Below are 14,690 nucleotides of genomic sequence, written 5' to 3' on the forward strand. Positions count from 1 at the left end.
AGAAATCTTACGTCTGGCTTCTTTGCTAAGCAGAATATTTTTGAGATTCATTCCTACTGTTGCACACATTGAGAGTACTTTCCCTTGTATGAAGATACCAGGATTTCTGTCTATAAATTCTTCGAATGATGAGTTGTTTCCAGTTTCAGGCTATGAATATTCTTGTACAAGTCACTCTGTGGATATGGGCTTTCATTTCCCTTGAGTAAATACCTAGGAACAGATCCGTGGGTCATAAAATAGGATGGTTTTTCCCTTGATATATAAGGATATATATTCTGGATATGAGCCCTGCATTTGTACATATATGTAACATATATGTAAGATATATAATGTAAATATTTTCTCTCAGGTGTGACTTGCATATTTATTATTTTAATGGTATCTTCTGGGGGGGAAGTTTCTTAATGTTCATGAAGTGAATAAACATTAAACATTATAAGTTTTATCATTGGTGCAGGACCAGTAATTTTTAATTACTTAGTGTCAAAGCTTAATACTATTTCCAAGGTAAGAGTGTCTTTCTGAGCTACAAAATAATTCAACTATAGGTGATTTGAATACACGAAGACAGTCTTGCCAATGTCACATCTTTTTGGTTAATTTACTACTTAATTTTATACATAAGAGGAAAAATAGAGAGTTTTTTGATAAGGTAATTGTCATTTTAGAGAAAATGTCTTATTGTCCCTTGAAATTTCTCAATAGGTAAGATAAAATATACACATACTTCCTTAAAAAATAAGTGTATGAAATGTATGTATGAACAGTAAAAATGTTAAGAGTCTGTTATATTTCCTCTCTACTATTAGAGTGACAAGATATAGTTTACCTATTGCAGTGATTATGTTTTTATTCTCCCACACATTTAACTTAGGAATTGCAAAGAAATATGTTAGCATTTCTATGCCTTTTTAGTTATTCCTCATAAAGGTTATATAACTCTATTGCTTGCTACCTGTGTAAAAAGTCAACCAACCAACATACAAAAACTCTAATCTTTGCAAAAAAGAATTGCTAGTTTAGGTCAAAATCCGTCCCTTTGATGAGTTTATACTGGATGCTTAGTGAGGAAAGAATTTAGTGCCTAACTTCTGGTGCAATCTCCCTATGTAATTAACATATAAAAATGGAGACAACTATGTACTCTAAAACTATTGTCTTTCTTGGAGGATGAACTTTCTAAAAGGTGGGTGATACATTCATTATTCAATGGACCAAAATGTGAGACAGTTGCCTACCTTCAGGTAGACATAGTGCTGCTTCTAGACTAAGAGGTGGCCAACTGTAAAAATATTCCCTGCTGAAGTTAAATGCTGTATGTGCTATTCTATGTTATCATCTGGAAAATTTTACCAAACATTGATTATCTCCCTTGGAGAACGTATATTTCTAATGCTGCAGTTGCTAAGTGTCACTTTATCACTTCCCCAACTGAATACTATTCCTTGGAAAATGCTACACAGTATGCTACTGTCTTGGAGAACAGTGAGCACTAGCATTTTGAAGATTCTGAAAATTTATGGGCAGTAAAAAAACCTCCTCAACCTGTTTAACTTAATGTTTCCCTAATTTATTTGACCATGAAATCATTTCCTTTCTGTGCGATAACACTTAATTCCTAGGGAATGCTTCTCTGAAACAAAAAAAAATCCTTTCTGAAATGCTAATTTGGTATAACATATCAACTTTAGTGAGATGTCACCAGCATCATAATTATCATTTTATATATATATATATATGGCATACTAGATGCCAGGTATGGCCTTTAAGGCATATTAGATTTTTCAAATTCAAGAAAAATCAAAATTTTATTTTTCCTGTGAGAGATACAGTTTTAACCTTTTTCTTTCTATGACTCTTTTTGGCTTTTTTCAAAAGGATTTTAACATAAAACACTAGAAATATAGAAAGTGAAACTTATAAACAAGAAAGGAATAAGATTATAAACTTGCTTACCATGTTAACAGAGTTGTTATGATAAGCTTTAATGTTTTTCTCTGAATGTCTTTGGAACCCTGACCAAGAGAAATCATGATAGGTATTTGTAATAAGCAAGATATAACATTTTCCTTGATGTTAAATTTTGGGGGAAAAACCTAATAATGTGGAATGAATGTATTTGGGTTTTATAGAAAGGACTCCAACTGATGTAACTGACATTGAGCTACCCAGTATTTTACAGTAAAGGCAGAAACCGACTTCATACAGCTATTTCTTGTACCGACCTATCATAGAAATTGAAGGCACAACATTAAAATGTAGTTCAGAAAAAGCTATCTAATGAGGGACTATGATAATGTGGTACAAGTTATCGAGAGTTTCGTGGTTTAGCTCCATGTAAAGGAAGGACTCAGTCCAGTGCCGTGAATTGATGGGTCATTCGTCATCAGCAGTTCCCAACTACCTGCCTGGATATATTAGCATCACCCAGGGGAGCTCATCATTTGCAAATCTGTGGCCCCGGACTTCAGCTCTGTAGCTCTGGACTGGAATCCAAAGACTGTCTCTTTAAAAACCTCTTCAGATGCTTCTGATGTATGACCCGCTTTTGGAAACCACACATAGATAATTTCCTCTGAATATCACTTCTGTCAATTGATCTTTTTATGGGATCCAGCTATTAGAGAGGGCTATACAGTTTGAGTTTGTATTCCTTCCTGTGGACCTGGAGTGAGAATATTGCACAACAAAGGGAGTCAACTTTTCAGGGAGTTGTTAACTGACAAAGCATGCAGCTAGGATGGGTGGGTCCTTGCAGCACATGCCTCTCACCAGGGGTCACTGAGCGGCTGATGAGGAAGGAAAGAGAGTGTGAAGGGGACACAAGACCACTGAATTCAAATACATGAAGGGATGGTCTTTAACAGGGAGTGGACTTGTTCCATACAGCTTCTCAAGGGCTGAGTTAGGACCAATGTGTAGAAGCTGATAGGGGCGGATTTCAGTAAACATGAAAAAGAATATTCCAATAGTCAGAAATCTTTAACAATAGAAGGAGGCCAGTGAATGCTCTGTGGCTTTAGGTTTGCCTCCAGCAGGGGCATGAATGCTCTGAAAGAAGTTCGTGACTTGAATGGAAGGGGTGACAAATTTCATTCTTTGAGTTTGAGAACCTCTAATGTTTTTCTATATCCATGGATCTGTAAAGAAGTGGTACATACCAAGGAAATCCCAGGAGTGACTATTTGGAACTCTGGAGGTGACACAGAAGAGCAAGGTGAACTTACTTATAAATGATAATATAATTAAACATATATTATGACCTTTGGCAACACTAAGTGACATGATAGTATATAGATACACTAAGAAATGCTTAATAAATGTACGTTATTATTCTCATGACTACACTTATTGCTGAACAGACTGACTTGCTTTCAGGTTGTGATCATAGCACTGGGCATGATGCGTAGCACAGAGCAGGTGTCCTACAAATGTTTGTTCATTGATGACAAAGGCATCATAATCCCCAGAGCTTCCCAGCCAGGTCTACAGGACATGCTTTCATTTCATGTCCTATTTCCAAAGGCATTTCTTGAATGTCCTGCAGCTCAAGCTGCAGCTGTTAAACACAGTTTCTCATCCCTACATGAGGACTGATTTTTCAGAAGATATTGGTGAAGGATTAATGAGGGCCCTTAGCCTGGAAGGCTTCCTGGAGTTCAGCACATTTGAGTTGAATTTTAAAAGGACTGAAAATGAATGGCGGCGGTGGGTGGGGAAAGAGGCAGATGATTTGTAAAGTAAGAAAAATGGCATATGGGATGTAATGAAGGTGACAAAAGGATGTTCTAAAAAAATTGAGATAGATGTATCCGACTTGAGAAATAGGCTGTGTCAGGAATTAAGAGGAAGAGATTAGTGAGTGAGGGTGTGCAGAAGAAGGACCCTGGAGCTAAATGGCAGTGTATGTATTTGATACGGCGGGGGATGGGAGGCACTTTGTGGACTTTGTGAGCTGCAGAAGATGGGACTTGAGGAAGGCTACTCAAGCAGTTTATTCAAGAGAGAAAATGAACTTGGAAGTCATGGACGTAAACAAGAACTGGACATTTCTAGAGATCCTTTGAAGGAATAGCCAGAGGATTCAATGACTTACTGGCCACTAGGGAAGGTGAGGTCATAGGGCACCAAGACTGTGAACAACAGTAATTGGAAGATGTAATTGATCACCGTGTCAAATCTGGGAGATGTTCAAGTTTGAGAAAACCAGGAATACTGAGTTGAGTATTTTAGTTTGTTCTAGTTCAGTTGTTAGGAAGGTTTTTAGGTAGATACTGATTTAAGACCTGCTAGGTAATGAGAGGTGAAGTCTGGAAATGACAATTCAGGAACCATCAGCCCACTTGAAGCCACAAGGATGACAGTCCTGTCAAGTCAAAAGGGAGAGCAGAGGGTATGGGGAATGCCTACCATTGTCAGTGAGGAATAAGAAGTCCTATTCATTGGGTTATCTTTCCAAATACCTACATTGCATATTTTCCTAATATCTGTTCATATTTTCATCAGTTTGAGTGAAGAGGAGGAAAAAGTTATTTAGCAGATGTTTTGTTTTTCTCACTCTAAGTGCAAAACATATTTAGGCCAAGAAACAATCAGATTCAGGTAGTGAAGTTTTCATCGAAGTGTCAAAATGACTTGGTTTCATCCTTTCATCATATTTTAAGGAAAAGATGCATCATGGTCTCTTGACAAAATATAGAAAGCTTCACTTATAATAGAAAATGCAGAGTGTCTGCTTCTGACATAGCAGTTTCACATTTATGCACAAGCAACAGTGGTCCACGTACAACACATTTTCATATCTGACTGACTCCAGTTTCTCTCTGACTTTCTAGGCAGGTGAATCAGTTGAGAAAGTAGTTACAATTAATTGAAAGCAACGCCTGAAATATTTCATTAATGCTTTTCCAAGTTTCATTTTCCCATTTTATTTTATCTGTTTAAAATCCACTTAAATCCCACCAAGGACCTATTATGGACCTCTTAGTAGATATTTATTTAGCTATCTGGCTCCCCATGAGCAGGGAAAATGAATGCTTGTGGAGAAGAGGCATCCTTAGATACATAGAACGACCCTAAAATCATTATTTAAAGAGCTATGGTTTTATGTTACAAATAAAAAGCAGAAACATCATTAGTTGTAAAAAAGCTCTGGCAATAATTTTTACAAATACCATCCATTCCTTTTTACTACCAAATTGGATTCTTTGCCCTGGACATTTAACTGTAGATAACCATTATCAGACAACCATTTATTCTTCTACAATACTGAGATGTGGCTAGGGGATGTGAGGTGCTTAAAACTGGAAAAAATTCAATTGCAATTGTGTGCTTTTTGCTAAAACTTGAATGGTAGTGAAATAATTTATTTGCTGAAAACAGAGTACTTCCCAGATAGCATGTGGTTTTTCCAACGATGAGTTGTGCTTCTAAGAAGAAATTGTAATATTTTGCAAATAAATTTGTAACTTGGGTGACACCAAGCACAATGGACAACATGTGACCAGATGACCAGTCTAAAGGCGTCTGGGAACCTTAGCACAGCTCCCGGCCCCCTGCAGACACTCGGGCGTTGTAGATGGTATTACTCACTGCCATTTTCCTGCTCTGTCAGCGGAGAGTTTTCATATCCACATGCGTTTACATGTCTTGAGATTCATCTCATTCTGCTGAATTGCTTTTTTGAATTAATCAAGACAAGTGTCACTCACAGACTCCCTTTGAGAAGGTTCATATTCCTGTTTAACTCGGTGTTACTGCTCACTCAACAGTCTCTCTCATGTCGGTCGTTCAAGTCAGTGATCGTCTGTTAGGGTGGAGGGACCACACTCAGCCACGCTTGGGATGGAGCCAGGCGTTCAGAGCAGTGGTCCTCAGCTGGGCTGTGAGGCACAGAACTTAGCTGTGAGGGGTTAGGACCTGTTTATTAATGGAACGGAAGTACTAAAAGCTGTAAACAATGTCCCCTTTAAGTTCCAAGCCTATTCCTTGATACCTTCGTTCTCACTCACTAGACCAGTAGCTTTCTTTAGTGGAAAAGAAATGGGGGGGGAGGGCAGTTGTATAAATGGGAGCCCCCAGAAGCACCATCATGGGCACCAGAGGAACAAAATAGGCTGAATTTGCTGATCTGGACGATGCTTCCTCTCTTGCTAGAGAAAATCAGGTATCTTTTCGTTTTCCTGATGTTCTCTCTAATTGCCAGTTGAGGGTTTTGTAGTTGTTTTGGCTCTTTTAAGTCACTCTAAATCTACAAGACTGAGTCTCCTGAGCAGGCTTCAGATGCGTTTCCCTGAATAATTGGAGTAGAGCCTAGTGAGTGAGAAAGAGAAGCAGGTAGAGTTAGAGATGTGGTGGAGTCTGCCCCTTCCAGGTAGGTCTCCCCAGGCCACTTTCTGCAGAGAAGCTAGACACTCGGAAAGAGGTAAAAAGTGACCCCTTCAGCTTTGCCCTCAACAGGTGAGAGAGGAGACAGCCAGCTTACTCGTGCTTTGAAGACATGGGCCTCTTCTCACTCCTGAAGATGTAGCTGGTGGTGGATGGTGACTGGGGGAGGGTGCTCCCTCCAGCCTTCCTCCCTACCCCTGTCATTGGTCAGAGTGTGGACAAAGTTTTATGCAAAAGTTTCTTCCTCTAGGGGAAAGTTAAAAATAGGAGAAGGGGTGCATAGGTGATTTTCATTCTCCAAAACCTTTCCAAAATGAATCTCATGGAGTGTTCTCCTGCAAGAATTTTTTTGAGGAAAAATAGTGATGGTCAGTTATGGTCAAGAGAAAGGTGACATCTTGGGAACGAATCCCCTAACTATTCCTGCAATTTCTCTCCATCTCTGGGCAACTTTGCTTCCTCACTAAACAACTCCCCTCCCTCTCCCCTTCCCATCTCTTCCTTCCCCTCCCCCTACCTCTTTTCTCAACCCGCCTGTTGTCTACATTTATAGCCATTGTTGTCTCTCTGTCTGTCTTCACGTCATCCTCTTTCCCATCAACCACCCACATTTCCACTGGAATCCCATCTCTTTTTATTCCTGGAGACATGACTTCCAAACAGGACTTCAGGTCGCATCTCCTTCGGTGCCTCTGCTGCATTGATTCCATCGATTGCTTCCTTTTTCTGGAAATTCCTTCATTCTTCCTAGGTAGATTTTTTTTTTTCCTCCCTCTATGGGATGAACAGAAGTTGTTCTGTCTTGCAGGTTGAGTGGCAGAAAATTTCTGGAAATCTTGACTTTTCTAAACCTGGGTTGGATTTTTCAGGCACAAAGATGAGAAAGTGGAAAGTGGTCAAGGGGACAGCTGGTGGGGGTGGTAGCAGATCTAAATCTGCAGTCTGTATAATAGTTCAAGAACTGGTGAATAGAGAAAGGGTTTGTGTTCACAGGAAGTAGTAGCTTCGGTAAAAAGAGGTTAACTGGCCATATTGCTGACAAGTTGAAAATAATATGAGGACCTTGTAGAACCAAGCCTATTAACATTCCAGAGACACAAAGGGTGATAAACAGGCCAAGTCTGAATAATCCAGGAGACCAAGGACCTGACTCCTTACCTGTTATTTTCCTTCTCGTCAGTCTTTGAAAAATTTGTTTTTCTGGAATATAAAATCACTTATTCCTCTCTAGTGAATCTTTATCTTATAACCCTCTTTGTGTTAGGATCCTATACTATTTGGTCTGGTTTTATGAAAACCTTCCTGGCCTGCTTAGGGGAGGTTCAGCAGCCCCCATTACTCATGGTGAAAAACGGTCAGCTGGTTTCCCTTTTTTTTTATAATTAGAAACCCCCTCTAGCTTGTCCTCCATGTCATTTTAAAAATAAAACTTACTCTTACGTAGTTTCTGAGGGTCCCTGAATGCACGTCAGAGGTAGAATAGGCCCTGGTGGTCTGTGTTAGTGCATCTGGCTTTTCAAAATACCAGTGTTCACTTACTTTCCCCTTCTGGTGTAGAGTTTTCACCATCCCATCTTCATCTTAGGGATAACAGACATCCTACCGATTTGTTCACTGTTGAGTTGGACATGAATGTGCAATTTTTTAATTCATTTTTTAAAATAATACATCTCAGCTTTCCTTCTCTTAGGATTTGTAAATGGAGAGGTCGTTCTCGAAGACCTTCTTTGAAAATGTTTTTGAAGAGATTTCTGTCAGTTGTATTATATTCGTCTTGCAAATGATTTTAAAGATCTTTTTACCTTTTTTATTCTTTTTCCTTTATAAACTATTTTCCTCTCTTCCAGATGACCTGTCTTGCATTTCACATTACCACTGGTCTTAAAGTCACTCTCCATTTCCAGCTTGGCTAACTTGACGCCCTGCTAGCACCATTGTTCTGCTGCTGTATTTGGAGAATATGGTCTTGTGATACTCGAATACCATTTCAGAAACACTCAGTTATGTGAGATTATTGGAATCGTTTCAGTAATGTACCTATATTATGAGATCAGTGCTATTGAAACCCATCTCAGGATGCTGGATAGCTGTTACTTCTGAAACATATCAGTAACTTCATGATTGAATTGTATTAGTTTCCATTCATCTTTCAAGTGTTATGTCTGAAGGCTCGTTGGAGTGATGGAAAGGACATTAGCTTTGATCCCAAACAAACCTCAATACAAATCTTGGCCTCTTAAAAATATCAATGTTTGCCACATAGCATTGAAAAAATAATTTAATCTCTTAGATCTGCAGTTTCTTCATCTGTCAAGTGGGACCATCATTTCTCCTTGCAGGGGGGTTTGTGAAGATTAAATAAGATATTATCTAAATCTCTGGACATTTGAGTGCAGAATAGATGATAATAAACAGAAGTTCTTGTTTCCCTACTGTGTTTAGGAAAATCAGGAGAAAAAGAGATGAGTTTTCTCTCTTCACTATTGAGGAATTACCTCATATACAATTACTTTAAAGTTTTACTTGAAAAAATAGCAATATACTAGACATTAGATAGTGTCCATTGGTTCAAAGCAGTGACTTGACATGAGAGTCTTTTCCACTAAGTAAGTCATTGACTGAAATACACCTTTTTTTCTTGTTCAGAAAGAGAATGAAACTTAGTCAAACCATATAAAAATACATTTAGTGGAGTTACTCAAATCATAATACTTGTTGGTCATGAATTATTTTATAACCTGCAAATATTTAATAGAAAGATGCTGTCATCTTGCAAAAAAAAGTGTTACCTAAATTTATTGTAAATCACTGTCTTTTAGCATGTTAGTTACTCAAGCTTGAAATTGACAGCTTTTTATCTTGTTCATTCATTTAACAAATGTGAGGAGTGACTATTACGTCTTGCACTATTCTAGGTTCTGACCATGTCAGTGAACCAGATTGTATATATTTCGGCTGTACGGGGCAGTACTTTTTGGTAAGAAGTAGATCAAGCAAAGAGCACTGGAAGTCTGGCTAGGGGCCGATTGTCATAACAAGAATAGGAACCATCAAAAACTGACATTTGAGCCAAAAATTGAAAGAGGTGAGAGGATTCGTCACACTAATATCAGGGAGGAGCATTCGAGACAAAAGGAGTGGTTGGGGCCAAGGCCCCACCCCAGCGAGACCAGGCCTGCTGCATGTGAGGAAGACTGGCAGGAAGGCCATTGCCTCTGCAGGAGGGTGAACAGGGAGGAAGGGAGGCAGGGAAGGAAAAGTCTAAGATGAATTCCGAATGTTACAGGAGGCCGGATTGTATTCTAAGGTCTCTGGCACTTTTTGTGAGTTAACTGGGGAACATTGCAAGATTGTGAGCGGAGGAGTCATAGTCTGACTTCTCTTTCCAAACGGTCTCTCTGGCTATTCTGCTGAAGATAGGTTTAAGGAAGAGGGCAGATGCTCTCATGAGAAGTTTACTGCAGGAATCTGAGGGAGAGATGGTATTGGCCCGGGACAGGTGTGGGAACAGTGGAAAGGGAAGAGGAAAGGTTTGATTCAGCAATTATTTTGAAATTAAAACCAGTCTGAAGGATTCTCTCACAGGTCCCAGGGAAATGAGAAATCAAGTCTAAATTTTTTGGCCTGAACAGCTGGAAAAATGTATCTACAATCAGCCAAGATGGCACTGACTGCTGGAGCATTAGGTGCGTGGGAACACATGAAGAATTCCAGTTGGAAAGGTTGATTCTGAGAGGCCTATTAGAAATCCAAGCGAAAACACTGGGGAGGCAGTTGGATGTCTGGAGTCAAGAAAGGATCCGGCTGGAGATGGGAATTTTGCATATATTTTAGGAGCTTTGGGGTAAAGGCTTGCAGAAGAGGGGTCTGAAGTATTTGAATGGGAGGTTTAGAAGAAAACGGCTGGAAACAGAAACCAGAGCCCCCAAAGTCCCTTCTTGTCTATCTCCCCTTGTTTCTATGTATTTCGATTGGCGATCAGCAAATTAGAACATTGTATGTTGGAAAAATTCTCAGCGTGGTGTCATTTTAACTGATTCTAAGATCTCTCATGACCAATGCAGGCTAGTAGAGTAACACTGGGGAGAGAAGCACAAATACACTTTCCCCCAGCACTATGTGAATGTCGTTATTGTCTCCACTGATGGGAAGAGAAACCTCAGTGAAGTCCAAAAACCAAAAGATTGAAAACAAAAATGTAAACATGTCCTAATCTATTTGACGGCTTCGTGCACAGTAACTTGTCTCCTGACACTAATCAAGAATGATAAAACAATCTAGATAAAGTTCAACAGAGATCAAATTGCATAAAACAGTGAGGTTTTGGCTTTTTTCTTTTCCTGCAAGTAGGTAAGGAGAAGGGGGGCACTCCTGATTGCAGGCACCAAAATGGAAACTCAAAGGGGAGAAAGTCGTTATGTAAATTGTGTGTTGTGAAGGCACTGAGAATTTTTAATTCACGTACTCTGAGGATCTGGAAGCACATTTAGTTCCTGTGCGGAGAGATGAGAGCCTTCCCCTTGTAGCCTCATCTGCAGGCGTGAGGCGATGCGTCTTCTCCCGCATGTGCTGCAGGGCGGTGTAGCCTCCGCTGAGTGGGCAGTTGGCAGCTGTTCAGCGCATTGATTGCAGTCATTCATAAAACCCGGCAGCTCGAGGGGCGGAGTCAGGAGGAGCAGCTCCCCCTGGCAGGGGGCTGCCGAACGCCTCATTTGCATAGATTTTCAGTGATGCTTGAGGGATGAGGGATGCTTGCTTACACGCAGTTCCAAGACCGTCTGATAAACCCCTGAGTAATTAGAGACATTGCAAGAGTAAGAGGTCACACCTCTGAAACTCCCAGTCTCTCAATCCATGATAATTCTGGCAAGTCAGCACTTGTAGCCTCCTTATGTCTGGCTGAAGGAAAAAATCATACGTTGAGGAAGACTGAATAGGGTCATACTGAAATTTCACTTGTGTTTCTTCAAGTATGAGGGGTCGGTGTTACTAGAATAAGTTTAGTGTATGGAAGATCATGGGGCCAAAGAATTTCCACACTTGAAAACTGACAACACCGTGATGGGTTATCCCTCCAAAGTGCATGGTGCCAGACATGACAATTCAATTGTAATTTTAAAGGAATGTCAATTCGCTCAGGCTGACAAAACTCTTAGGCATGCAATGCATTATTTTATGTATCTTGTTCTGAGTATAGGTTCTTTTTCTTCTTTTTCTCTAGAAGAATTTCAGCTAAAAAGAAGTCAAATCAGAAAATGCAGGGATACATCTTGCCATTGTTCAGAGCCCCCTCAAATTGGTTGAATAATTAGCAATCTGGAACAAACAGCTTTCCCCTTGAAAACAAAGGTTCAACATCCAGCTGCTTTACTCTAGACCTGTGGTCAGGATATATGTCAGTGTGAAAAATATGTTGTTTTCTTGTTTTTTAAAAAAATGAAGTATATTCACTAAGTATATTTTAAATTAAGTACATTTAAATTCTTAATATATGGCTTTTGAGTGTGGATGTGTTTGTTTTCATTAGCCAATAAGATTTTAATTTTAAAAAGTAAAGTATATTAAGTAAATATATTTTAAAATAAGTACATTTAAATTCTAAATAGATGGTTTTGAGTCTTGATGTGTTTATTTTCATATCCAATAAAATTTTAAAGTTCAGAAATGCAAATGAAGTTTTTTATTCAAAAGATTGTACCGCATGTGCAGAGAGAAGTATGCCAGCTATTATTGTTTTAAACCCAAAAGTTTCTGGGTACTCAAGATTAGATGAGAATTTTCTTGCATAGATGTGGTCTTTGGCATACACAAACACACACACACACATAGACCCCTCCACACACAGACCCCCCCACACACAGACCCACACACACATGCTTTGCTCAGAAACCTAGCCTTCTGCTGGAATAAATATTCCACATTTATCAGAAAAGAGTGACTTAAAAGCACATTTAAGGAAAACTCTAATTAAGGGACAGATTCATTTTTCCCTCAAAGCTTTGTGTAAATTAAATGACAGGTTTCTTTTTTTTTTTTCCCCCCAAAGCTTTGTGTAAATTCCTGAATATTTAGAGAGAGGAAAAAAAAGAAATGAACTAAGACAGAAAGTTGCATATGGTTTCTCATAGATATAATTTTTCAAATTTTTTCCCAAAGTTGGTGATATTTCCGATATTTTCACAAACCAGTGCATGGAGATTCAGCATGCTGCACATGCTATTTTTAGTTGAGTGAGACTTGCTAAAGATTTTCCAGTGCTGTGAAATGGAACTTCCTGGGCCCTGCACTTTGTATAAGTTATATTAACATCTATGAGCTCAGAAACCCTAGGATATTACTTGTCCCTCACATCTGCCTTCTGGAATGTTCTGGAATGTTCCAGAATGGAAGGAAAGCAGCCTTTTCCTCTGTGGAAGGAGACCAGAAGGCTCTTGGTTCCTGTGGATGTTTTTGACCTGTGCTCCTGACTGGTCCATGAAGAGTGTAACATTAGCTCTAGACAAACACTGCATTTCTTACTTTTATCCCAAGAGGGAAGGCTTTGAAAGGCACTGTTTTCTTTTTCAGTCATGTTGCTTATGGACTTCTATGTCTTACTTGATCTTGTTTGGAATGAGCTGTGTGTGTGTGTGCATGTTTCTGTGCATTGTGTCCATGTTTCCTGTATCATCACTTTCAGAAGTGGAGAATTTTGCCATGCAGCTTTTGTCTCCGGGAAAATAGTTTATCTGTCACTGCCTCACCAGCCATCCACTTCTGGAATCCCATGGCTAGCCTTCAATATGAGCCATGTCTTCGAAATTCCAAGTGTAGTCAAAACCTTCCTGAAAGTGAAGAACCAGGTTCACGTTGGAGAATCTTGAGCTTTGACAGGCTTTTCCATTTAGCAAAGTCTAAGATGTGGGGTCTCAGCCTTGTAACCAAGGCTTCCCTGTTCAAAGCTATGTCTGTTTTAAAGCTCTTGAGGTGAAAGAAAATCTGAGCCATCTAAGGATAGCCTCAGATGGGGGTGTTTTATGGTTTGTGCCAGTTAATCGCTCTGACACTCTGTAAGCCCTGTTGACATGAGGCTAAGAGAATCTCCTCCTGCTGCCCTCTGGAGCTATGGTCTGCCCTCTGCATTTATTTGTCCTGTGCTGGAGGACTTAAAACACAAAGAGCTTTCACTGATTATTTTCACACTGTGCAGGGCTCTTCTCTGTTTTATGTGTACATACACATACACACACATACTCTATATATGAATATTTTCTTCTAACTCTTCCTCTTTTCTTAGCTTGAAGGGGATTTTGAACATAGGGGATGTCTTGAGGTCTCTCAGATCTCTTTTTGCACAAAGAGAAAGACCTGTGTGGTGATGAAACAAGAGTCACATCCTTTAGTAAAATAGCCACAATCATGGAAAATCCTGCCCGTCTTTTACCACCCCAGCCCAACAGCTGTTCTTATTTTTAAGCTTGCAGATGTCTTCATAGAATGAAGCCGAAGCTTTCCGCGGTGTTGCTTCTATGGGGAAAGCTGCTGACAATCATTTTGTTGGCACTCAAAGGGAAATCCAGTCCTGAGGCTAGCACAGATTTCGTGTGGGTATCATTGAGCCCTTGGACACCTGAGTCGAAGATTTCCAACTGGAAGGGCTTTTCCAGGGCCCCCAGGTTAAGATTAATGGGACTTGCAGAGATTTCCCCTTAGACTTGTTTTCAGTACCATGTTTAATTTCCAGATGTTTCTACCCATTTTATAATTAATAGTGCGTTGTGCTGTCTATCATGCGTCCCAGGTGTGTGGTCAGGGACATGGTGAAGCCTGCTGCCTGCAAAACCCCAAGAAATGCTGAACACCAGCCCCATCAACCTCCACCGTGAGTATGGCATTGGTTTTATTGACTGAAAATGTCGTCTCTTACCCAGATCGCTGGTTACAGATTTATTCATTCACACTGCATGTGAGACTAGAAACTTGGGCTTCTCTGGTGTATGGGGTGATTAAAAGGTTACTATTGAATTAGATTAAATTGTCCTGAGCTTTGGGTAGTCAGTATCTTTATTCAGTGATGTTTCTGGTGCCATGTTGGAAAGATGAAACTAGTTAGAGGAAATGGGCACATTTTTCAGGGAACTAGGGTGTCAGAAATTCCGTACCTTTCGGATTTAGAATGTATGTGGGCTGGAACCTCAGATTCTAGAAAAGTGAGGACGCAAGACACAGAGAGGGGAGGAGCTTGTAAATAATGGAAGTGATGAGTAGTTTATCATCTGCCCTCCCACTATGTTATTTAAAGGTAACGGACAGTCTGAAGG

At 39.7% G+C, this 14,690-nt stretch overlaps 1 protein-coding gene across 49 annotated transcripts in view; it reads left to right on the plus strand.

Annotated features, from left to right (window-relative positions):
- RIMS1 (regulating synaptic membrane exocytosis 1) overlaps nt 1-14,690 on the plus strand; it is a 450,375-nt gene that overhangs the window by 63,138 nt on the left and 372,547 nt on the right. For 47 of the 49 annotated variants that reach the window (XM_064486964.1, XM_064486968.1, XM_064486969.1 and 44 more), the window contains exon 2: nt 14,171-14,251. The exons of the other annotated variants lie outside the window; for them this stretch is intronic. In XM_064486964.1, the coding sequence (XP_064343034.1) occupies nt 14,171-14,251 (81 nt within the window). The remainder of the gene's footprint in view (nt 1-14,170; nt 14,252-14,690) is intronic. 49 annotated transcript variants of the gene reach the window in all.

The sequence above is a fragment of the Camelus dromedarius genome, chromosome 6, assembly GCF_036321535.1.
Source record: "Camelus dromedarius isolate mCamDro1 chromosome 6, mCamDro1.pat, whole genome shotgun sequence".
NCBI lineage: Eukaryota > Metazoa > Chordata > Mammalia > Artiodactyla > Camelidae > Camelus > Camelus dromedarius.